General features: G+C 42.1%; 2 protein-coding genes across 4 annotated transcripts in view; both read left to right on the top strand.

Moving 5' to 3' along the window:
• The window catches only part of Ptprr (protein tyrosine phosphatase, receptor type R), a 232,128-nt gene extending 218,212 nt beyond the window's left edge, over positions 1 to 13,916 (top strand). For 2 of the 3 annotated variants that reach the window (XM_005358045.2, XM_013350387.2), the window contains exon 13: positions 12,612 to 13,914. In XM_005358045.2, the coding sequence (XP_005358102.1) occupies positions 12,612 to 12,705 (94 nt within the window). In that variant the 3' untranslated portion in view covers positions 12,706 to 13,914. Of the gene's footprint in view, positions 1 to 12,611 lie in introns of all 3 variants that reach the window. The other variant, XM_005358044.2, reaches the window with a different exon arrangement.
• A 495-nt stretch (positions 13,917 to 14,411) lies between these two features.
• Positions 14,412 to 26,213, top strand: part of Ptprb (protein tyrosine phosphatase, receptor type B) — a 113,776-nt gene continuing 101,974 nt past the window's right edge. Inside the window, exons 1-3 of the mRNA XM_013350347.2 lie at positions 14,412 to 14,577; positions 16,000 to 16,395; positions 24,066 to 24,310. Coding sequence (XP_013205801.1) covers positions 14,523 to 14,577; positions 16,000 to 16,395; positions 24,066 to 24,310 — 696 coding nt within the window. The 5' untranslated portion in view covers positions 14,412 to 14,522. The remainder of the gene's footprint in view (positions 14,578 to 15,999; positions 16,396 to 24,065; positions 24,311 to 26,213) is intronic.

The raw sequence follows: 26,213 nt of genomic DNA, 5'->3' as shown, positions 1-26,213 counted from the left end.
AGGAAGGAAGGAAGGAAGGAAGGAAGGAAGGAAGGAAGGAAGGAAGGAAGGAAGGAAGGAAGGAAGGAAGCGAAGAAACAAGTCTCAAAAAGCTTTAAAGGTCTGAAAAGTTCCCGAAGTTCCCCAGCAGACGCTGATTTCAAACTGTTGCCATGTTCTTCCCCACTCATTGAACCACACAAAAATCCCCTCAAAGAACACCAGGGTGGGAAGGAAAGAAAGACAAGAAATACACGTTGTTCTTCCAAAGTCTGGTGGTGGAAAAGGACTTGAGATGGAATGTTAATTTGAACATGATAGGGACCATGACAAGGGGGAGGCTGTCCTTGGATTATTAAATACTCTTCATAGTAAGAGATACGACTCTACACCCACAGTCCTGGCTTGAACTCTCTCACCCCCTGTGTGTGTATGCATGTGTGTGTGTGTGTGTGTGTGTGTGTCTGTGTCTGTGTATGTGTATGTGTGTGTGCGCACGCGCACACGCGTGCGTATGTGCGTGTGTTACTGGAGGCTGAATCCCATGCCTCCCATTTGCTAGGCAAGCATTCCACCACTGAACTATATCCCCAATCCATGTTTTAGTTTCTTCTTGTTGAGAAAGAGTTTTAATTTAGTTGCCCAAACTGACTTTAAACTCACTATAGCCCAGTCAGGCCTTGAAACTCCTGATTAGCTGGAATTCCAGGCATGCACCACCAGGCCCAGCTTAAACTTTGTATTCATTTTAGCAATGGCTTCTGCCCACAAGTCTGCCAGGCTGTGCACAGGGCATCTTCTATCTACCCCTCACTCTGGGCATGGTAGCTCACAGCTTTAATCCCAACACTTGAGGAACCACGACAAAAGGATCGCAGTGAGCTGGGGGCCATTCTGAACTACACAGAGACTTTGAGGCCATCACAGGCTATAGAGTGAAAACTGTCTTTGAATAGAAGACAAGTAATCTACCCATCTCCACAGCTGTTTCCCCAGATAAGCCAAAGATGGCTAAGAGCCGAGAAAAAAACAAGACACTGACTTGGATGTGGGGACTTATCTCACAATCGATAAGTCAAGAGTTTGAGTGCTGGTCAGAATCAAAACTCCCATTTGGAAAAAAAATATATATATATATGACAATACATTCTGGTTGTTATGAAACCAGACAAGAGAAGGTCATTTGTACTCAAATCACAAATCTACATGCTACCAGCAAACTTAAGTGGTCCGGTTTCCAGGCCGAGCATGTAGGCTGAATGGATGTTTCCAGTTCAAAATTGTAACACAGCCTTCCAGTGGGCTCCTCGTTTTTCTGGCAAAGCACTATCGTCCTCATCCCTGGCTTTCGGGAAGTTTCCATAAATAGATGCAAGTTCTCCTGGCAGATTCCTAAGTCTGTGTTTCTGCTTTATTAATACTTTTAAACATATTTGCAGCTAAAATGGGGTATCTTTTTTTCTCTAAGTAGTTCAAATTCAGCGCAAAGCACCCACGCGTGTTTTATTTAGAAGAGTATTAATGGTTCATCCCCTCTTCCCCATGGTTTTCATTTTTGATCAAAAGACAAAAAGGTGCTGTAGCAACTGGGACTGACCGAGGACTGTCTGATGGGAGAGTGTACAGGCAACCAGGCACTGTGTATAGTCAGGCATCTCAGACCATACGCCAAGATGTTTGAAGCAGATCTTACCTCTTCCCCAGCTTTCTGTGACCACTAGTCCACTCTCAGCCTCTCTGCCTATTAGCATAAAGAAAGGTGGAGCCTAACCCCTTCTGTGCAAAGACCTCATTTGGGGAGTAAATGATTTCATAGGCTTCTACCTTGCGTTTTGAATCTCATGTTTGTAAATTAGCTTTAATTCCATGGCTCACAATAACACCTCCATGCATTTCTTTGAAAGTCAGTGACAAATATATTGTGTTCAGTTGGTGTCCCGATACTGTTGGGAACCCACATGAACTTGAGGACCCCTCTAATAAGATGCCTTTTCAACCCCAAGGTGCAGTGATTGAAGAATGAGCCCTTGTGTTCTCAGATCCCTCTGTTGCTTCGTTGGGATCTCTGAGCCTTGGTTACATGAAGAACAATGCCATGGTAATAATAGCCATAACATTTGCTTGCTACCTACTAGGAAAAGGATGCTGTAAAAATATCTGGCCTCAGAAATAGTAACTACAGGATTCGTTCTTAAAGGGGAATCTGAGACAGAAAAGGATGTCACATTTCCCAGCTCAATTCAAATATTAAATATTCCTGTATGTGTGTGTGTGTATTAGTACTGGGGACCGGATGTAGAGTTTCATAACTTATATCCCATCTCGCCTTTTGCTTTTTGTTTTGAAGCACAGCCTTACTAAGTTGCCCAGAGTGGCTTTGAACTCACTGTGACAGCGACAGGTCCGTAGCTTGAGATTCTCCTTCATCAACCACTCAAGTAACTGGCAATATAGGTTCATGCTAATAGACATGCTAATAGACATGCTAATAGACATGCTTGATTTCTTTAAAAATTCACTCTGAACTGAATTTCTAATTTTGCTCAAATTTTTAAATGCTTAGATTTGGGATTTTTGCTGTTTGTCTGTTTAGCAAAGGCTGTTGTTTTCTGTAGTGGGAGACTCCACTAGGTTAAACACAAAGTCGCAAATTCATGTACTAACATTTTCACAATGATGCTGAACTTCTTGATATATAAACCAGGGGTGGAAATGCCGCCTATTTCTGATTATTTTAGTTTAGATTACTTGTTACAAATGCCAGATCTGATAAGTACAAGGGATTCTGTGCTGGCTGGTGTGGAAAGAGATGTTTGAGTAGCTCACATTTTCCTGGTGAGGTGGTTATCATACACGCGAAGATTAGCAATTTAAAAATAAAATTAAATGAAAGAGAGGATCCATAACATTAGTTTCAAAGAGAACACAGTGTAATCATTTTGTGTTACTTAGAGAGCCCTTTTATACTTTGCTTAATCTTCTAACCTCCAATACTAATAATTGAGAATTCAGTTGCTATGGAGATATATCAACCAGTAGCCCTTCACCATATCACTGCCTCTGTAATAGGCTCACGAAAGTGCCAAAGCGTGCGGTGGAAGGTAGTGACATAAGGTCATTTATGCACTGAATATAATATATATGCTCCTATCTCTTTTTTAAAATAAGTAATAACGATGAAGGCTGAGAAGATGGCTCCATGGGTAAAGTGTTTGCCATAAAAGTGGGACGTGAATTTGAGTCTCCAAAACACATTAAAACCACAGGAGAAGCCTTCTGTAATCTGAGTTCTCCTCCAGTGAGATGGAGGGCGCAGATGAGAGAATTAGAAGAAGCTACTAGGCTTCTAGACTTGCATATACAAAGGCAAACAATAAAGGTGTCCTGACTCAAATGACATAGGAAGGCAAGAACTAAAACACATATGCACACACGCATCATACACACGCAATGATAACCCTAACTGATAATAATGATCCACATTAATAATATGGCCTAGGACTACTGAGGACATGCCTCATAGACGTTACAAGAGAGTGAGCCAAAGGCACCCTGTGAATGTTCAAAGACATCCAGCAGCGAGGAGAGGAATACATGCTAGTGTAGACAGATTGCAGACATTTGCCCCCATTTTATTTCCCCCCAAGTCCGCTGGAACCTCTGGGTGCTGGCAGAATTTGAAAACAGAATCTGAGAAGTGAAATTCACATTGGACTCTCTGGCTTGAAGGCTTTCAGCACATTTCTTGACACCCCACCCCCTTCACAGAACAGGAAGCAATCTGTCTAATTCTAGTTTCTTTGAGAGTTAGCAGAGTCTGGAGCTGTCTCGTGTGCTCTTACCTTGGGGGGCCTTCAAAGTGGAACGATACCCAACAACTTCACTTGTAGCCTTCCCAGATGCTTCCAGTGGGCGTCACGTTATTGTTTAAATATTTTCATGGCCCACTTCAGTTTGGTAGATAGCTTTTTTTTCTTAACATACCCATCTGAGAGAAGGGACATACATACACGGCATCAATTCTATTCTAATGTATGTCCTTAAATATTCTTTATCTTCAGAGTATAGCTAAAATAATTTCAGATATGAAATTTCTGTTCCTTATTATAATTTTATCAAGCACAGCCTAACATTGCATTTTTGTATTCCAAACTAATCACAATGCTTGCTACACCTAGTGAGCTCCAAAGACCTCATTGGAAGATGAGGAATTCTGAATTTTGGGCTTACTTATTCTCAGGACATCTAGAGATTAAGTCCTGGAAACTGATATGTGTTTTCCCAACATTCTTGTTTTTGAGATCCTAATAAGAGGCCCTCTTTGTAAAATAGGTTTCACAATGGGACCTTCTAAGAACTGCCAGGACAATGATTATCTTCATTCCTGCTAGGACTTAATTGGATGTATTTACAATAGCCCACTTATTCAGTGTGGGTGCTGGGGGAAGGTGGATAGCTGTCAAGGAAAAACTAATCTTGAAAACAATGCTAAAGCTAGTTCCGGGGATGTAGCTTAACTATTAGAGAGCTCGCCCAGCATGCCCAAAGATGTGGGTTCAACCTCCAGCACTCCATAAACCAGGAATGTTAATATATGCTTAGAATCCCAGCCCTTGTGGGTGGGTAGAGTCAGATCAGAAGTTCAAGGTCATTCTCAGCTGCACAGAGTTCAAATCCAAACTGGTATATGTGAGACATACATACATACATACATACATACATACATACATACACACACACACACACACACACACACACACACACACACACACAAATTAGAGCTATAGTCAAATTATCACTTGATCTGCACTGACTTTTATGTCCGACAAATATTTTAGGCCTAGAGCCTTCTACTTCAGAGAAAGTGTCAGTGTTCACAATATCTGATCCAGGGGAACTGGGGTCAGTTGGTAACGTACCTTTTGTTTGATTTGGTTTTGTTGCTGTTTTATAAACATGAGGACCTGAGTTCAATCCTCAGAACCTATGTTTAGAAAATGCTGCATGTGCCCCCGTGGGCTTGTAATCCCGGTACTGGAGAGGCAGAGACTTGCAGCTTTCTGAGGGTCACTGGCCAGCAGCCGTACAGACCACTGAGAGACCCTATTTAAAAAAGAAAAACAAAGTGGCTAAGGAATTACATTTGAAGTTGTTCTCTATCTTCCATATGCACACACACACACACACACACACACACACACACACACCACAAAATATCTGTTCAGTATCAGCCATGGTTATTCTTTAGTTCTCCTCTGCTTTCTGTTTTTGTTTTGCTTTGCTTTTGAGAAAGGGTCTCTCTATTATATAGCTCTGTCTTTCCTAGAATTCCTTATGTAGACCAGGCTGGTCTTGAACTCATGGAGGTCAGCCTGCCTCCGTCTCTGGAGTGCTGAGATTAAAAACTGGAGCCACCACACCTGGCTTTGTTTTCTTTTCTTTAAACAGGGTCTCATGTGACCCAGTCCTAATCCTCCAGCCTCCACCTTTAAGTGTACTGAGATCACAGACTTGCACTACTCCACCCATCTAAATTCTCCTTTCTTGATAGGACATCTGCTAAAGATCTGGGGAAACTTTTGGTGGAGGGTCTGGCACACCTCGCAGCTGGGCCTTGCACCGGGACAACAGGCTCGGCCTGGCTTGACTCACGCCAAAGCCGTAGGAGCTTTACCCATGAGGCGCATTAATGTCTACACCTTTTGTTCTAAATTTACTGTACCAAACCTTACCAAAAGAATTCCAGATTTGAAAATAATAAAAAGCAAAGGATCGAGAGTTCCATTGTTAGCCCAGAAGTGAGTCACCCCTGCAGAATTCCTTCTGTCTACTGATTAGACCGGATACTGGCTGGGTGGTGCAGCAGGAAAGGCTATAGCTGTGTGTGTGTGTGTGTGTGTGTGTGTGTGTGTGTGTGTGTGTGTGTGTGTGAACAGTCACAAAAGGTCACAACTTTAACATGGTAAAAGCCGAAACTCTCTCCCTGGACATCTGGGAAGCTCTAAGAGTTTTTGTCTTGTTTTGGTTTTTTTCCAAAATACCATTTTGCTTACAAAGCGTGGGCAGGGGAGTCCTACATTTTCCCCTCTTTTAACTCGAGTCGGCCCCCAGCTGGAACAGCTACGTGCTTCCCTGCAAGGGAAGGAGCTGACACTGGTTTCTGGGCTTGGCAGTACTAATGAGATGAGCTATCTGGCTGGCATGTCTAGAAAGGGTAGCGTCTCTGCAGCCTTTGTGATCTGGTTAACTGTCTTCCTATTCTACGGCCACAAGGAAAATAGAGCTGACAGCACCTTTACAATAAAGGGGGCGGCTTTGTTTTTAGAGCATAGGGTAGGACAGAAACAGGATAAACTAGTAATCTAGACTACAAACTCAGACCTTCCGAGAGGGAATCACCAGAACCTCACCATGGCTTGGGAGAGAACCATGACAGAGCCAAGCAATGAGGTGTAGAGATCAACCCAGGTAAAGTGTTGCCGGAACACTGATTCAAAGAAGAAAGTTATACAGCATTTATTTAGTACTTATGCATCAGCAGCCTCTGTGTTAAGCAGTTATGAATTATCTATTAAACCCTGTGAAACCTGAAGCCTTAGTAGGTGACAGATTCACTTGCCAGGCCAGGGTCTCGCAAGCTCTTCTGTGGGTATGAACAGTGGAAAACTTCTTACAGACAAAACCTCCCACAGAGCACCAATATGAAGAGACACTAAAAAACACGGCTACCCTAGTGACAGCTGGACGTGCCCAGGGACTCTTGATCAGCTCACCTCCTCCTTCCCCGATGCCACTGGGGACCAGGGACTTTCTGTGACTGTCCTACAGCTGGATGTGCTCTGATGTGTTTAATGCTCACAGTGACATGACAGCTGTCAATCACATGATTTTATAGATGGGAAAAGCCAGGTTGTGTGGGAGGAGATTAGAGACCTGTATAAAAACCTCAGAGCTCTCTGGAGTGGCGATGTTCTCCTGTATAATCCCAGCACTCTGGAGGCTGTGGCCGGAGGACTGCAGGAGTCTGAGCCAAACCAGGGGTGATTTAGCGAGATGCTGACTTAAAATGATAAAAATAAATTTTAATTAATTAAATCACAAAGCCAGTAGGTTTAAAAGTGAGGACCCCTGATGTCTGCCAGGCTCCTAGCCCCCTGCTTCCCATTGTACGAACTGCCTCTTCTATAGCTGCCTCGTTATATAGAAACACATTTGGGTCATCTCCATCTAGACTTGCCCAACTTGGACCACTTCATCCTTGGCCAGGCTTGCTCTTAGTCCTACAAGGCAGACAGAGTATTCACCCCAGAGTTTTATCACTAGCCCTGTCTGAGCAGAGAACACTATATCTATAGTATCCACAGCAGCTTAGCAGCTTAGCTTGACCTTAGCTTAGCCTTTGAAATGGATTGTCCCATCTGCTCCTCGCAGCAGCGCTTAGCGGGTACAATTGCCTTGTGGAAAACACGATCACTGCAGAGATGATGGGATAAGGTAAATCATCCAGTTGGTAATGGAGACCGAATTTATCTTGACCACAGTGTGTGCTGCGTTGGCCTTTGTTTTGTTCTGGTCTCTTAGCCTACTTAGATTCCTGTTGGCAATGGAGTTGACACCTTAGCATTCCAGACCTTTTCAGATTGGCAACCACTGTCAAGCTAAGGCTCTCTTGCTGTTGCTGTTTTCATTTGAATTCCCCACCACCACCATTTTGTCTTTTGAGACAGTCAAAAGCCAGGTGTCATGGGTGACTTTGAACTGCTGATTCTCCCCCCCACACACACCTACCAAGTGCTAAGATCATAGGCCTATAGGCCTAGATAATTATTCTTTTTTGGTTAATACCTACTTAATAGTAGACATTAAATTATAACTTAAGAGACAGTGGTTTGTGAAACCCAAATTTGCACCTAAAGAAAATTCTTCAGTTCTATGATATCTAAGCAATAATGCTAATTTCTAGCCTTCTTGTAATTAGCCAGACGATGATTCGCTGACACTTTGGGACCCTGTGCACCCTAATCTCTTAAGACTTGGGACCATTGTGGAACTTTTTTAAAACCTTGTGCTATGTTTGAACTCTGACCTGCTGGAGGTGAGGGATCTTGTTAATGTCTGCTCTTTGAACCGCGGTTGGATGATGCCTTCTGAATTCTGTTTGATGACGGCTGTCTTCAAAGTAATACATCAGAGGATCCCTGACTCTTGCTTTCTAGAACTGGTTCACATGAGGAACTGCTTGTTTCTGCAGTGTAGATTTAGATTTCTGAAAATCCATAGATCCCACCTTATGGAATCAATTAGCTAGGATCAATTATTGCTAAACTGGGGTGGGGGGAGGCACATCACTATGAAATCTCTTGTAGATCCTGTAATCTATATAGTTGTATTCATTTTTCCAGAAAAATATTCTATTTTTGTTTTTCAAAACAGTTCACAAAAAATATTTTGTATGTTGTAAGAGTTTCCTGGGTCTGTTTATGTTTTGTTTCCCATTATCACCTTACAAAAGAAAAAATGTTTTTTTTCTAGAACAGAATACAACCTGAAGGTTGTATTAATTAATTAATTAATTAATCAATCAATCAATCCTTAATTAATCAAACCTAGCTTTTAAGTTCATATAAAGATCAATAGAATATTTTATATACAAATATATTCTGTGAAATATTTATTAAGTATTTCCCAAGGTGATTGTGACGAGTTCTCAAATTTTAACCGTTATCTAATGAATGCAACCTGGCAAACTTTTGCTTTGTTTTAGCCCATGGTTTATCTATTTTCACGTATCAAGGGCCTGATTATTTGCATGATACATTACCTATTTGCCTCAGGACTCATTAAGCACCTCTTTGATGCGAGAGCTGCTATGTGTTTTTCATTGTAGCAAATATGAAAAGCACAACATACTTGACCTTAAAAAACTTAACTGGAAACAATGTCAAGATGAGATTAAAAAGTACATATCATATCAAATTACTCATCATAAAGACGCCATCTTCTTTTGGTTCCATCATTTCTATTAGCTGTTGTCATTTCGTTTGGTTTTAAACAAATGACTTAGATGAGATGCAAGGCATGCCTGATGAATGCCTGGAAGGTTCAAAACTGGAAGTGAGAAATTCAAGAGTCGTATACAGAATACTAGGAATAATGATGATTCAGTACACGAGAACACTGCACTCAGAAGAACTAACAAATGGAAGTGAACAGGAACAAGCATAAGTTCCTGTGTTTAATTTCAAATTTTCAATAGCTTCAATACAGGATGGGGAAAATAAACCTGTAATTTTCACACTCAAGACAGTCCTGCTGACTTTTATTTAGCCTAACTGTTCCTAAGAGGCTTGCTGAGTATCAAGCACCCAGTGGCCTCACCTGCTGATGTCCTTGCAATACCTACAATGTGTAGCTAAGGGAGAAAAGGTGCTTGCTGAAGAGATAGCATTGGGTATAGATCCAGCACTGTAGGAAGGTCCTAGTTCATAAAATCGCCTGTAGAGGTGGAAGATGCCGCCTGTGGGTGGCAGGGAAACCAGGCTACACAGAAATGTTGAGTAACCGCAGGATGTTTAGTCTAGAGAAGAAAGATTACGGGACTTTGATGGTTGTTTTCATCACTTAGAGGACTATTGTGTGACTACAAGAGGAATCTTGAGACCTACTGGGGTTATTTCAGTTGGCCAATAGGGTGAGAGCATTAGAGAGAGAGAGAAATTCATTTTGATGTCTTCGGAAGCCTGCCTCTAAAGCTTTCTCTGTCCGTGAACATTCCAGAAGCTGGCTGACAGCCCGGCCTATAAAGAAACAAGCTCTTGCCAGTAATTCTGATGACTGATCTTTGAGGGCTTCTCTGATGCTACTTCTTTTGTTCTTATTTTCTGAAAAAAAAAAAATGGAAAATACCAACACGGTTCCCGTGTCTTCCTGGAGCTCTGAGATCCACAAGACTTTTGCCAGTGTGCCCTGTGTGTTCTTATCTTCCCCACCTTCACTGGCAGCAGTACCTTGACCTCGTTAACCCAATCTGTTACACTTGATAGAACCTAATCACAGCAAATCTGTTCCAACCGTGATGGCATACTGCTGAGCGACTTCACAGTAAGACACAATGACTAAGACTCAAACCGTGACACCGCTAGTCCACCAGCCGGCCATGCAACTGCCATTGCTGAACAGAGCAGCTAAGAAAGGGGAGAGCTTGCCTCAAGATGAGGTAAATAGGAACAGGAGGTTCACAGGCCGGAGCCCAAGAGAGGCAGTGCACACAGAGTTTCCTCTTGCAGCCCATGGCTTGACGTAGGAGTGTCGATCCTCTGCGAAAATGTCAAAGGAAGGGAGGCGCCTCTCAGTACCTACAGCTGCCCTCATGTTTGCTGTGGCTACCTCTCCCAAGCTATGCAGGCCAGACCAGCATCTCCTGAACACCTGCTATGCTTTTTTCAAATGTTTCCAGATGTCATCTTACAACTAGGAAAAAAACATGACATCTCTCTCTCTCTCTCTCTCTCTCAGCTGCCATTTCTGTTACCACCTTCTGACCAGTCCTTGCTCTGTCAACAGAACGTGCAGTTCTACTGGAAAAGACTGTGGTACTGTTCCTACAAGGAAGCGGCTAACACTGGAAACTGAAGTCACCTCTTCACTTCTTGCCCAATGCATGGTCTTGGCACCGTGTCAAGGCTGCCTGAGGAACCTCTGCCTAGCTCAGGGGGTGTAGTGTCGCTGCTTTAGTAGTTTGACAGGCGTACATACAAGGCCAGTTTCAGTTGTCCTTCACCAAAGTCATGTCACAGTGTGCGAACAACGCATCATGTCTTCAAGTTGGGATGGCTTACGTGATCAAAAAATTGTTTTGAGTAGTACCAAACACCACTAGGAAAAAAAAAACTCCTTAAAAGCAAGACTAAAACTAAAATAGGATTTGCTGTGCGGCTAAAGAGTTACAGAGAGATTACAAAAGTTTGGATAATTACTCTAGTGGCCACTCTTAGTGAAATGACGAATAGGTAACTTTTGTATTAAGGTTTGACAGTTTATCAAGCTAAAGAACCATCACCCTAGGAGAAAACGTGAAAAAAGTATTATGCATATCAAAATATGGTGGGAACTAGGGACTTTTCTCCCAAAGAAGCTGCCTTCTTCCAATCTATGACATTGGGAAGGCTGAACAGCTGGTGGTGACAATGGCCCTGGCAAAGAGGAAAAGCAAGAGTCAATTCCCAGTTTCCAGTCAGCTGAAGGATCCACCCACTATTGTGTTTAGATGCCTCGCACACCCAAAGGCTGCTTGGTGCCCTCATAGCCTTAAATAAAGCACTTCCCAGTAGGTCTTTCATTTGTAGGAAGAGCAATAGATCACAGTGTGGCTGTGCTTTGTTAACCCTCTGTCGCCATCCCTTTTAGCCCAAATGCATAATGCATTTTAACAGAAGAGGGATGGGAAGGGTCCAGCGAAACTAAAATCTCCGCTCCAGCTGCTGTGAGTTTAACACTCAGGGTGACTTTGTCGCCTAGCCACTGCCTGGCTTTAACAGAAGAGGGGATTGAGACCAAACACTTTTAAGGAAGTTATGTGCAGCACACAGGTAAAAATTAGCACAGGAAGTGTTGGAGCTAGATGGCCTGACTCATCCTAGAGTCCAAGTATTCAACTGTAAGGTTCTGTCACTGCTCTACAGTACGGTAGGTAACAGCACTTCCAGAAGACAGGAGGATAGAGTTCAAGGTCATCCTCTGCCACAGTCATAGGAGATCCTGGGTCAAAACACTAAAATAAATAATCAGGTGCCTAGAGTGCATGGCATTATATTGAGCCATATTGTGTGTGTGTGTGTGTGTGTGTGTGTGTGTATATATATATATATATATATATATAGAGAGAGAGAGAGAGAGAGAGAGAGAGAGAGAGAGCGAGAGAGCGAGAGAGAGAGAGAGCACATATATACACATATGTAGAGGTGGGGGGAGAGAGAAAGCATGATCCATGCATTGCTAAATGATGGAGAGATGTTCTGGAGAATGTAACATCAAACAACTTTGTTGTATAAATACTATATAGCACATGTGTACAAACCCAGACAGCACAGCCTACCACACACCTAGATGATACAATATGTATACAGCATTTCCGGCTTCTCCCAAAACCATCAAGAACCAATGAATACCCAAGAGAAGATAGTGCAGTCGAGTACAGTAACTACATACGGTGCTGTGGCTGCCAGCCTAACGTGACATATGGTTTTCCAGCCAATAAAAATTGAAGTAGGTGTATAAGCTAAGTAACACCAAGAAGAATGGTAAATAGCAAGCTAACAGCAAAGTCATTTGTCATCATTCTGCATTATTAGGGGATGTACAGAGTAATTCCAGCTGTCAGAGGGTGGGCTGGTTCATACCAGCGTCGTCATTATCACTAACCTATGAGTAGTGCATCATGATATGACACTATTTCACAGCATATGACTGCATTGACATGATTTTAGACACAGGTAAGAAGGGTCACAAAAAAAAACTGTAAGATCATCTATTCAGCATGTTTGGCATAACGCTCTAGTTCTGGTGTCATGTCAAGGTTACGGTAAGATAAGGTGCCAGCCATACTGAGTTATTTTATGATCTCTTCCGTGCAGGGGTGGCATGGTCCAAACCAGTGAGCAGTATGAATTTGTGCACCACGCCCTGTGCCTCTACGAAAGCAGACTTCCACCAGAAACTGTCCAGTGATTCCATGAAGATCCACCAACGTGTCAATCTCTCACGGGTGATTAATAAAATCACCTGCTTTCGGCTCCTCGAAGGAGCCCCCCTGCAGCGGACGAGGAGGCTCTAAAACCAACCTGAGGCATGGACTGGGGAAGACCTGGCAACATAGAGGTCTGCCAACCCTTTGTGTATAGGAATGCATCTGTAAGCATCCCCCCAAATTATTTCGGAGGTCCTGTGCTGATGGCGATATGTTAATTTCTCACACAGCCTAAGGGGGACTTTGTTTTGTCTGTGTGGCTTCTCTGCCACACGGAATCCATGTGTGTAATATTCAGTGACTGACAGGAGGAGCCGCTGAAGACGTCGTCCTCATGTGTTTAGATGCTTTCGTGTTTACCGAGTCTGGCTTGTGAGTTGAGTGGACGGCCAGCTTGTCACCTGTCCCGGTTTAAGTGCTATTACCTATCTCAGTTACCAGATCTTGCTGCTGACGTTGCAAGTGATCAATAACAGATTTTTAAAAAAATAGGTTTTTGTTTTTGAAGAAAAAAAAATCAAATGCAGTAACTATTTTATATGGAAATGTGTCTTGATAATATCTATTAAATGTGTATTTATAGTACCTCCTATGAATCAATTACAGAGCACAATGACTGTCATTGGATACATATATACATATATATGTATGTATGTCTATATATATATATGTATATATATATATATATATTCTATTATTAGGCACAGAGTTGGCTCTTGTTCTACAAGTCCAGCCACTATATTTCTACATTGTGACTTGTTTTGCTTTCAAAAGGGGATCAACAAATTTATAGTAACTCTAAAAAGTACCAATAATTTTAAACACTCCTTTCTCTTCTTCTAAGAAGGGATTTTTGAATATGCTGTCTACCTGGAATCTCTCTCCCAATACGAGGCAGGTGCCTTGGGGGATGCTCCAACCTGCCTCATTCCCAGAAGTTCTAAAGGATGCTGTCACGTACGTCCTTCTATTTCTAAAAGTTTTCACTTCTCATGAGACAAAGGAAGGAGAGGCGACTACCCCCAGCAAACATGAGATGTTGGGCTCGCTATGAATGTTCAATGCAGCAAAGTTGACATTGTTTTCATACTACCAATAAACGGCTCTTAACACAAAGTATTGAGTGGCGTGAATTCTTTTCTTACCTCCATTTGAAAAACAGGCATCGTGGGTGTGGGTAAACCAAAGTAGGTACTATGGATGGATTTAATTTCAGTCTTCTCCTTCTCCCGGGCAGAGAATTGCCTCTCTCCAAAGGCGTTCTCATAACCACTGGAGAGATAATGATCTGGAAGTGCCATCATTATGTGGTTTCCCACGTAGACGCCAGCGTCTCATTATGCAAACAGTACGTGTTTATGTCTTTTCTCGCACTTGTCACAGACCCCCATAAACTGCATGGCTTACGTATATCGGACAGAATCATATCACCTGAAAAAAAGGCAGCGGTGTAGGAAGAGTCAATTATCTGACATTACGATTCTTTTCCTCCGTCTTGAGGTTAAGAAGTACTCATGTGCCCAAGAGACAGCAGGGGAAGACGCTCTGGGGTGTATTCTGGCTCCCGGGGGCTGGGTTTACGTTTTAAAAAGAGATGATCATTATACCTTCTTTCTAAGGAAACAGACAGAAGGACACTGGTGTAAAACTTCCCCCAAACAATTCAATTGGAGGAAGTGTGTCACTGACTTTTCCCCTCTCCGTGAAGCACATTTCCTTCCTCCCTCTTTGCCTCTCTTATCTGGGAGGAATTTTTTTTTGCCCCCAAGCGAAGCATGAACCGTTGTTTAAGTGGAAAATGGAGGCTGAATTTTACATGGCGATTCTAACCTGCCTGATCCTCGGGAGCTTGGGTGAGTGGGTCTGCCTCAGTTTCCTGAGGCATTGTCTCTCTCAATGTTAGCCAAACAGGCTGGTAGCCTTTTGAGAAGTGTCTGAAATAAGCCAGAATCGGAGCCAGGTCTCCATGGCAGTGTAGCCAGAGACGATGGGGCGGGAGGATTACAGGAGACAGCTCTGGCCATGCTGCTGAGATTTCTCTCCAGAAGAAAATAAGTATTTACCAAGCGCCTGGGACAGCTCAGCTCCTGGAAGAGTGGGCCTCAGAGTGAGAAGCCCTGAGCAAAGAGCTTTCATTATTTATATGTAACAATCTGTAGAATTCTCTGTAATTTTTTCCCAATCAAGTTATACGTTTACTTTCTTTTCTGTTAAAGAAAAATACATACATACGGAATATGATTCAAGAGAGTGAGGAGATGTGCTTTATTTGGAAGTTGTCATTTGGGAAGATTGAATATTTCCATGGAAAAGCTAGGTGGTTTAGGTTAAAAACTCCTTGAAAATGGTTTCTGAGCCTGAGTGTTTTGCTGTGAATGTTTTAAAAGTGGGCATTTAGTCTTCAGGAAATGCTGATGTTTTTAAAAATATGTTAGTATTTGGTGGGAAACTATACACATTGTCACCAAATCGATGTTTATCTGCAGGGCTGCAGGGACATAGCCTCTGGTAATCAATACTTGAGTTGTTAGCTACCAGCTGCAACTTATACTTCGAAAGATGGGAAATTCCATTGTATTTTTATCTTCTAATAAAAGTACTCAATTTTTAAAGCATTTATTCAGACTATACAACTCGTAAACAAGTATTTATTTATTTTGGGAGCACAGGGACTGAGAAGGGAGCATCTCACTCTGTTTATAATGGAACAGGGCTATGATATGAAGAGGGCCAAATGGTTAAAGGGGACCAAGCACTGTAATTGACTTTCATAATGCACACATTATTTTCTGTGTTTGTCTTTCCTCTTCCAATGAAAAGCCATATTCCTTGGATGACTTTGATACTTTTCCAAGATTCCTTTCATTTTTCCAATGGGGATGTAAGGTCACTAAATCATACAAAAGTTTAACAGGGGAGTGCTATGTGTAATGTTTCAATACTCTTCTGTTGGTTCTGGTTTTTTTGCTTTTTTTTTTCTTTTGGTGGGTCGATTGGTTGGTTTGGGAGGGTGTTTTTGGTTGCTTAGTTGCTTGGTTGAGTTTGGAGGATTTCTTGGTTGGTTTGTTGATTGGGTTTGTGGGGAAGGAGGGTTGTTGTTTGTTTGCCTTAGGATTTTAAGTCATGTGAGCTAAGTCTGAGACTATGTATTTGCAATGCTAGAGAGATCAAAATATAAGTAAACCTGTTATTTTTAATTCAGTTAGTTATGTGGGCAGGTAGTTTTGCTACTTGATAGCCTTTCCATGGCACTTCATAAGTCTCTCGTCTTCCAGAGGGGTTCCAGATAGTCCATGTCCGCAAACAGCAGTGTCTTTCCATAAATCAGAACGTGGTTATGAGCTCATGCAATGCCAGCAGCCAGAACCAGCAGTGGCTGTCAACTGAGGATGGGAAGCTCCTTCACATTAAATCTGGATCGTGTCTGGGCATCTCCAACTCCTCAAGGGGTCCTTTCCGACCAGCAGTCTCCACTCCCTGTGCCCAGGCACCCCGATGGACCTGCCATGACCAGGAAGGCTTCCTTGAGGTGGAAAATACTTCTCTCTTTCTCAAGAAACAAAACCGTAAGGTAGTGGTCAAGAAGATTAGTAAATACCTCGATAGCTGGATGAAATTAGACACCAACAAGGAAGGGAAGCTGATCAGCGAAAACCTCTGTGCAAAGCAAGGTGAGTGATGCCTAATGAGTCCTGAAAGTCATTCTGGTCTTTGCAAAGCTCAGGGAGAGCCACGTGCTCCAATCTATCTCCTCTGCAGGACACATACATTTACAAACGGAAGTACACTAAGTGGTACCCAACAATGGAAAACTTCATTATCCTCATTAAAGTCAGCAACTTCTCTGCCTCTGTTGTTTCCTTTCCCTTCTTTTCTTGTACTCAAACTTTAAAATGTGTGTGCACATGCACGTGTGTGTGAAATCTTGTGTGAGTGCCACTTCTTGAGTATCAAAAAGTCAGAGGACAATCATGGGTCTTAGGCCATGACATCCATCTTATTTAAAACAATGTTTCTTGTTCACCCCTGCATATATCACACTAGACAGCCTACACATCTCTGCACATTCTCCTGTCTCCATCTCTCATCTCACCGTAGTAGAGACTTGTGCTATTGAACCTGCACCCTTCAAAGGGTCCTGGGGACCTGAACTCAGTTTTCATACCCACTGTGCCATCTTCTCAGGTCCAAAACTGCTTCTTGAGTCTCCCTTTTGTGTCAGACACTATGACCAAACCCTACTAGGTATTGGAATATACATCCAGGCATATGTACACATGTAATGACTAAAGTCAACGGTCGGGAAATTAGATTCGACTGATCTAGAAACTTCTATCCTCTAATGAGAAGGAGTTTTAGGACACAGGAAGGAGTGTCAAAAAGCAGAGATGATACTAGGCCATGCTTCAAAACTGTCTCATGCTGGTGCTCACATCATTCGAAGGGAACATACATTTTTTTGAAACAGTCAAAGACAATGAGTAATCACAAATTTTTTTCTAATTGTTGATAATTAGTGTCCCCAGATAACAGATGTGCATAAAAAATTATATATGCATACACAAATTTCTGGTTCAGGCCATAATTGTCCTAAGTAGGAATATTTGTGGAACGTATATGCAGTTTCATCTTCTCTTGAGGTTGGCTGTATTCATGGTGACTCTGCTTTTCCTTCAGAGGTTGGCTCAGGGAGTCATGAAAGATAAAACTTGCAGAATCGCAATACACTAGGCATGAAAGAGCCCTTAAGAACACTGGGAGAATCACTTAGAAATGAATCTCCATGGTAAATACACTGAAGTTCATCAGGATATAATAAATCATCCTAAACCCAGGTTAACTTCGTGTCTAGTGTACATCCCTTATAAGTGAGCTGCTTAGTGCTTCCTGCTACCTCCCTGTGCTGACCCAGGGTTCCCAGTGTTGATCCAGTGCCTCCCAGGGCAGATCCCATTTATCCCAGCGTTTCCCAGTCCTTCCCAGTGCTGACCCAGTACTCCCTGTGCTGACCCAATGATCCCCAGTCCCTTCCAGGACTCCCCCAATTCTTCCCAGTGCTTTCCAGTACTGAGCCATCTAGCTGGCTGCTTGACAAAGCCATGAGGAAAAGGCAGAGCTTACTGAAAACACAGATTCCCAAGATCCCTTCCCACCTCCCTTTATCCATAATGGCCTCAAGATCTAGAGTCAGGAGCTATGGACCTGTATTAACACAATCATGGGTCCACAGTCCTTCTTGGGGATCAGCATCCACTATACCTAAAATCTTTTCATAGGTACCCACCTCTGAGGCTGATTGGAGATTTTCTACCATGGTAAAAGCAGAGCTCTCTCTCTCACAGGCAAATGCTAAGCTAATACGTAATTAGATACTAGTTGAGGGCTCTTCTGAAACAGACATTGAGGTTTATGGTCTCAATCCTATCACTTCTGACTATGCAAAGAGAGTAAAAATACAGTAGTGTATTAGAAAATTCAACTTTTTCGGACCATATACAGCACATGGAGCAATCTGTACAGTTTCGTCCCTCTGGTTGATTTGTCCGGGTCTGTCCTGAGTGACAAAGGACCATGCTAAATAGAACAAATTGTACTCTTTTTATCTCTTATTTTCTGAGAGAGGGTTTCTCTATGTAGCTCTTGCTGGTCCTGGAACTCTCTCTCTGTAGACCAGGCTGGCCTCAAACTCACAGAGATCCTCCTGCCTCTGCCTCCCAAGAGCTGGGATTAAAGGTGTGCGCCACCCCCCTCCCCCAGCACCATTTTTACTCTTACCCACAGGAAGGGAGACCCATCTCTAACCTCAAATCAGGTAAGGCAGGTGTTTATCTCCATGCTGCCTGCAAGGCCTTGGTGTTTTTGAGACGAGGTCTTACTGTGTAAGCCCAGACTGACCTGAAACTCACAAACTGTGGGTCCCACAGAGGGTCCTGTTTTCCAAGTGCGGAGATTACAGGTGTGGAACACCCAGCTTGAACCACCATGAAAATAATTATTTCTCAAATCGCTGTTTTAAAGCTTTAAAAAAAAGTCAAAAAACAAAAAGCAGAACTCTAAAGCTATCGTTATGAGTCTTCAAGATGGCAACAAGACCATGATGTTCCAAACATCAACCTGTCTCATTAAAAATAGAAAAACAAGGTTCATAGTGCAACCCATAATCCTACCTAGAACTTGTCAATATCTGGCTCCTGAAAAGTATCCCTTTGAGTATATCCATATTTCTTTTTTCATTTCATATCAATTGCTCTGTTCTTCTTTGGTATTTAACTCTGCTGTGTTGGTATGAGTTTTCATTTAATCATCTTGGTTTATTTCCACTTGGGTATATTTTTAAGTGTACCCTTTATTTCATTGACTACCCTTTCTGATATGCTAGTCATCTTGGTCATTTTTACTAATCTACTTTAATTCCCCTCTTTGCTCCGTTCAGCCTCATGGAGCCCAGTACTGTCTGGAGTGTGCATGCATGTGCATCGCCTTTCCCTTTCCTTCAGCTTCATTGTTGGCGCCCCCACATAATTTACTCACTTTTAATAGATGTGTTATCTTTTATTACATTTGACATTTTTCTCCAGAGTAAAAAAAAACTAATACAATTTAAATGTCTTGCCACAAGAATGATGCTAAGAGAAACTAATTTGTTTATTGTTCTTATCGTTATACAAAAATCTTTTTTTGTTTTTGTTTTTGTTTTGAGACAAGGTTTCTCAGTAGCTATGGAGCCAGTCCTGGAACTCACTCTATAGATCAAGTTGGTCTCAAACTCACAAAGATCCACCTGCCTCTGCCTCCTGAGTGTTGGGAATAAAGGTGTGCACCACCACCTCCCAGCTGTACAAAAATCTTATATCTCAGTTAATGATGAATTTTGAGTCTGATTATTAGTTTCTTGCCCTTTAAAACTGTGCTCAAAGATGGTCTTGACCTGGTGAAGTCAACACGTATCTTATCATCTTACAGATGACCTTGGTCTCACTGAAAGCTAGTAACAATGTCAGTGTGAAAATGTTTTGGATTGAATACAGGATGCCCCGCTGGCCTTGAATTATGTCGTAGGAAGAATTTTGCTATAATGTGGAAACAATGCAGTAGCAATGGCTCAATAAAAACACTAAAACTAGCTTTACCATATTGTTCCATTGCGCGAGAACTTTTCCTTGCCACCATCAAAAAATCTTCCTCTTCAGGGAATTGTGAAATGTCTGCACACTTCCAAGACAATTAGAAGATACAGACACCAAAACACCAAAAGATTTGTTTTTAGAATAATTCCATGTCTATTCCAACAGAGTTCATCAATAGAAAAATGACCTTAACTTTGAAAGTCTTGTATATCTATAACGAGGATTGTCTTTCTTCCCAACTACTTTATAAACTTCCAATACCCACATGAGAAATGATCACAATTGCTGGTTTGCAATGCTGTTAATCTTGGGATGTGGAACAATGGAATGGGAGTTCACAGCAGCCTCAGCTACATGAGACCCTGTCAAAGAAAGGAGAGGGGGAGGGCAGGGGAAGAACAGAGTGAGAAGAAGGGGAGGTATCAGGGCTGCATTTTGGTTCGTAGTGTGTATATGGCTAAAACTGTGGACTAGAGTCATGCAGGGAACCTTAGAAAGGCAGAGTCTGGAACCCACACCAATTCCACCAAATCACAGTTTCTGGAGTGAGAGTTTCTTTGAAGATCAAACTTCAAAGGTGGCTTTGACACCAATCATCTTGGCAAGCCACTGCTTTAAAGTCTGCAAAACATAGAAATTTGGGCTAAAATTTCTCTAGATTTTAAATAGAAAAAGTCAAAAACACAGACATGAAATACAGAGATACCAGATTTGTTTCTTTGGCAAAAAGGGGGACGGGGAGAAGGTAGCCTCAAATGGAAAAGGGATACGTTTGGTCTGTGTTATCTTAAAAACATATGAGGATTATTAAAGATGATTGCAGTGAAAAACGGGGATTTTTCTCCAAAAGCTGTATGCAATGGTAACATCTGCAATGTGATTTGCAGCCCAAATCTGCAGAATGTCTGCTCATTTCTCTGGAGAGTCTAATTTCAGCCAATGATATGCACGTTGGTTTTCTTTTTTTAAGGTCTTACAATAAAAACTCACCAGCCATTTTTTAGTGAAGGAAGCAGAGCCTGGCACACAAGAATTCGATTGCATACTAGGTATTCGGAAGCTTGATTTGGGTCCTAACCCCATCATTACTTTCTAAAAAGGGCCTAGGAACGAAAACTGTATTACGTGGTCCTTAACTTAGAGAATCAGCATTGGGCAAAGCTGAAAGCAACAGAGATATTGACCTCCATGCGCTTTGCATCCCCACACTGGCAGATGCTTTTGAGGGAGACATCTAAACTGTAGACTCTGAACTCAAGACTGAGAAATTAAGGATGCTTCTTAAGAAGGTTGTGCAAAGTCTCAGGGAGAATCATGGTTGAGTTTGACATGAGAAAACACCTTGAGTATAATAGCTCACCTGTGTGCAAAGTATGTAACCATGACACTCAGGCAGGGACCATGCTAAATGATGTGGGAGGGGAAAAATGAACTATACAGAAAGAAGCATTCAGAAAGCTATCAAAGTGTGAAGCTATCAAAGTGTAGATTGAGTAGACATAGAAGGAAAGTTGCAGACAATACACAGGAATGCCCACTTACATTTGAATTCCAGATAAATTTTAAGTATATTAAGATAAATATTAAGTATATGCTATAGAATATAATTTTTGAGTTGTTTCCTAGCACCAAATAAACAAACTCAATTATACTGAAATATTATTACCTGAACTTTGAATTTAACTGGTGTCCGATACTTTTGTTTGCTGAAGTATCTGTCCACAACTACCTACACACAAAATCCTTGGCACTGCCCTTTGCGTCTCAGGGAAAGAATGCTTATTCACCACGTTTCTTTGTTAACTTTTTCAAGACTGTCTATTTAGGCTGGACGGTAGTGGTGCATGCCTTTAATCCCAACACTTGTGAGGCAGAGCAGGAGGATCTCTGTGAGTTCGAGACCAGGCTGGTCTACAAGAGCTAGTTCCAGGACAGGCTCTAAAGTGTCAGAGAAACTCTGTCTCGAAGAAAAAAAAAGTTTGCTTATATCTCGTTACCATAAGTGGACCTTTTCTGTCGTGACCCATTTTTGTCCCATAACGTCTCTTATTTACATACATTGCCATATGAAGTGTGCTAGTCAGGAAAAAATCAGGATGGGAAGGACTGAGACTCAAAAGAGGGATAGGTAAAGTTGACTAGAAAGTGCGACTAACTCCTTCTTTAAGAGGGGCTACTTGGCACATAGTAATTGCCTACTAAAGAGTTGTTTTATTCAAAGAACAAGGAAAGAAGTGATAAGAAATTAAAGTTGCTCTGCCTCTTAAAGTCCCCACTCTTTCGAGTTAGTTACCTGCTTTTGACAGGATTCCCTGGGTTTACCTACCTGCCAACATAGCATCGGTAAGCCAGCGAAGCATCCAGACACCCCTCTCAGCCAGTCACTTGCAGACTTTTCCAATGTGTGGCTTTGCCCTAGGGTATGGCTACCCAGTGACTCAAAGGCCTGGGAGCTTCTCAAAAATGTAAGAAGAGCCAGGCGATGGTAGCACACACCTTTAATCTCAGCACTTATCTGTGAGTTCAAGACCAGCCCAGTCTAGTTCCAGGACAGGCCCCAAGATTACAGAGAAATACTATCATAGAAACAAACAAACAAAAATGTAAGATGAGGGCTGGAGCGATGGCTCAGCGGTTAAGAGCATCGCCTGCTCTTCCAAAGGTCCTGAGTTCAATTCCCAGCAACCACATGGTGGCTCACAACCAACTATAATGAGGTCTGATGCCCTCTTCTGGCCTGCAGACATACACGCAGACAGAACACTGTATACATAATAAGTAAATAAATAAATATTTAAAAAAATGTAAGATGAGCACAATTTATGATCACAGCGAGTGAACTGATATTTGCTTGTTTTTAAATATTGAAAATTTATCCCACCTGCTCATATAACCTAAATGACTAGCTGTTCTTTTAAAAGAGATGTAACTTAGAAAATACAGCAGCCTTGCTGGGCAGCGCACATCTTTAATCCCAGCACTCAGGAAGGAGAGGCAGGTTTGAGGCTACACACCTTGGCTACACAAAGAAACCCTGTCTCAAAAAAGGAAAAGAAAAGAGGAAAGAAGAAGAAAAGAAAGAAAGGGAAATACAACAGTCTCATGATTGAAGCCTCACAGGATTAAAAACACTCCCCATTCACAGACAATGTGTCATGGTTAGACAGGAGTGAGACGTTCTGATGTGCTCTTTGACAGTCGGCTGTAAACAGGAAAGTACTACATATCTCAAAAATCTAGGAGAAGATTCTAAATAATTTCACCATGAAATTTAAAAAGATGTTTGAGGAGATAGATGTGTGTGATCTGATTTAAACATTATATACTGTATGCAGAAATGTAAACATCACTAACACTCCATTAATATATAATTTTATGTTTTTATATGTTAGTTAAAATAAATTGACACCACTAATGTTCTTATCATAAATGTTGGCATTATGGTTAAAGAAAGAAATAGCACTAACCCCTCCCCCAACAAAGAGCCCACCACTCTTCATGATGTAGTTAGGCAAGTCAGTAACAGTGATTCTCAAAGCTGTTATATCAGCTCCTTTGGGAAGCTGGTAAAAGCTATAACTATTTCCTGGCACTGCTGTAAGATGAATTTCCTATGGTCAGAAGTGTGGGTAGACCTTTGGAAACTCACGAACTATTCCTGAGACCAATCCAGTCATCTAGACATCCATAGCATGAATTGAACTCTGACTTCTATGCAGAACTGGCCTTTCCATATACAGCAGATTTTCATAATTCTGCCTCCACCATGTAAAACTGGCAGATGGACCAAGGATGGGTATACTGGACAGGGTAAATGGACATTTTCCTATACATTTCCTATACATATGGACATTTATCCACATGCTTCTTATTGAAGGGACCTTCTTTTACTATGTAAAAGTTGTTTTTAGATAGGACTGTTTTTAGATAGGAATATGGCTGAGTTAGTAAAGTCCTTGCCTAGCCTAGCCTAGCCTAGCCTACACAAAGCCCTGGGTTCAACCCCTAGCACTGTATATACCAGGCATGGTGGTCCACACAGGTAACATCAACACTTAGGAAGTGGAGGCAAGATGATTAGAAGTTCAATGTCCTCGGGCTATATAGCAAGCTTAACATCATCCTGAACCACGTGATGGCCTATCTCAAATAAAAATCGTTAAAATTCATAAAATGTGAGAATGATGTTTGCCCCTGTCCTTTCTTCCCCTCAGCTGGCCTGGGGACAGAAGTCTCGGTGCGGATTGCTAGGAACTCCGTGGCACCGCAGACCCTCACAACTTTCCACACAGTACCATACAGCCCGGAACACACTAGGAACACCACAGAGACATTCCTCGGGAGTACTGCAGAGACCTACAGGCCAAGCAGCAGCAAGAGAGCTCTCCCCAGCCTGCACACGACGGGGACAGCCTGGAGTCCATCAACTACTCCGCCTTCCTTCGGCACCACCACAGAGGTAAAAGGAGGCGGGTGGTACGGTCGCGAGTGGTCCCAGAAAACCCTTTCCTCGAAAAGACTCTCTGTGTCCAAAATGCCACCGTGCACTAAGAAATCGGTCATTTTGTGTCTAAACTGCAAATTGTACGCAAACTAATTTGGCAGCATGAGGAAAACTTTGAAATCTCTGCATCTTGATGAGATGGAGCTAGTTGGGCTTGGTCGTGCTGTCCCGGTACTCGGCACTCTGGTACATTAGTGTTTTGTGGACCAAAGTCAGGATTCGTGGTCTTAAACATAACACGAAACAAGTAAATAAATGCTGAGACCAGTATTAGGTGATTCCAAACCATTTGTGCCCAAAGGGGCAAAGAATGACAAAACAGTGACAGATCCAGAGTCACTCGAATTGCTTGGGAAGATAATAATAAACAGAAGTCATGGCACCTCCACATCACCATCCCCTTTGTGTCACCTACCTGTGGTCTTGGTAGTTCCCACTTGAGAGTGTAGCTCTTTGCCAATAGACAACCCAAATAAGTTAAAGACATCCAATATCATCCAAATGACATCCACCCAATTGGATCGCTCATTACTTTTGCATTGTATTGAGCCTAATATTGCATACGGTCTTCCACTACTGAGCACATACATCATTATGGGTCACAGAACAAACACAGTGAGAACGTTGAACAGCTCCTGGGACTTTATTTTTGGTTCCACTTTTCTGTTACCATAAATCTCCCCTCTGACCCAGTTCTGTCTTTGCCTATGAAAAGGAGCTAGGAAGGCCCGGTTGCTTTTTTGGAAACTCTTTACATCCCTTTCAAGCAATACCCCAATCTCTGTCTGTCCATTAATAGAAATATCTATCCTGAGAACACGCACTCTGAATCTGCCTTTGAAGGTCAGCTGTGCCTCTCCCGTCCCTCCATTCGATTGGGGTTTACAACAGAAAAAGAGGGGCACAGTTAAAGTCCCTTACTCCTACCTTGACTTCTGCCCACCTCTTGGCTCATTGTGGTCTCAGACTGTTAGCTTTGCAAAGGGGGAAAAGAGGACATGAGATGGGAGAGCCGTGACGTCAGGAGCCCCCCATGATTGGTGCACTCCCTAGTTCTTCAGCTCCTTAGCCATTTCATCCACTAAAGTGAATGAGATATTTGCACTTTTGAAGATGAATTCTCACATCCTTATTTTGTCTGTGTATGCCTCCACAAAAACTCACATTTTACCATAAACTTAGTAGAGCATTTCATCTACATTGGAACTTAATTATTTATAACAGAACAGAAAAAAATAAGTATAAAAAACAAAACACATGGAATAAAGACTATCACAAACACCTAGGTACCTGAATGCCAGAAGGTGGTCTTTTAGCATTAAAAGGATAGTCTATCATCCTTCCCAAAGCATAGAATCCTTCCCATGTCTGACATTATGAAGCCTAGAAATAGGTTCAAGTATATTCAGAACAATCAGCAACAGAGCTGTTGTAGACACAACACTGGTTGGGCCAATCTAACCCTGTATGACAAAGCTTACAGGATCATCCCCAAGGAGTATTTGTAGCCTTGGATCATAACAGCACAATGGTGAGGGTTTTGTTGTTGTTCTTTTGTTTTCTCAGGATTTTGGAAGGGTATTTTTTTGTTGCTGTTGTTGTTGTTGTGGTTGGTTGGTTGGTTGGTTGGTTGGTTGGTTGGTTGGTTGTTTCATTGGCTTGTTGTTTGGTTGGTTCGTTGGTGGGTTCATTGGGGGTATCATTTCTAGAAAGAAGTCAACAACAGTATTTATATGTGCTCCCAGATGGGGCATCCAACATTAGCAGTTTCTCACCTCTGTCTTTCTTGAAGTTTCGACGAAATATTCACTCTGTAGTCTGGGAAGTGAGAGTAAAAAAAAATAAACCATTCTGTCTC

The sequence above is a fragment of the Microtus ochrogaster genome, chromosome 24, assembly GCF_000317375.1.
Source record: "Microtus ochrogaster isolate Prairie Vole_2 chromosome 24, MicOch1.0, whole genome shotgun sequence".
Classification (NCBI taxonomy): domain Eukaryota; kingdom Metazoa; phylum Chordata; class Mammalia; order Rodentia; family Cricetidae; genus Microtus; species Microtus ochrogaster.
Note: the sequence above shows the minus strand (reverse complement) of the source record. Positions and strands in the feature narration are given on the sequence as shown.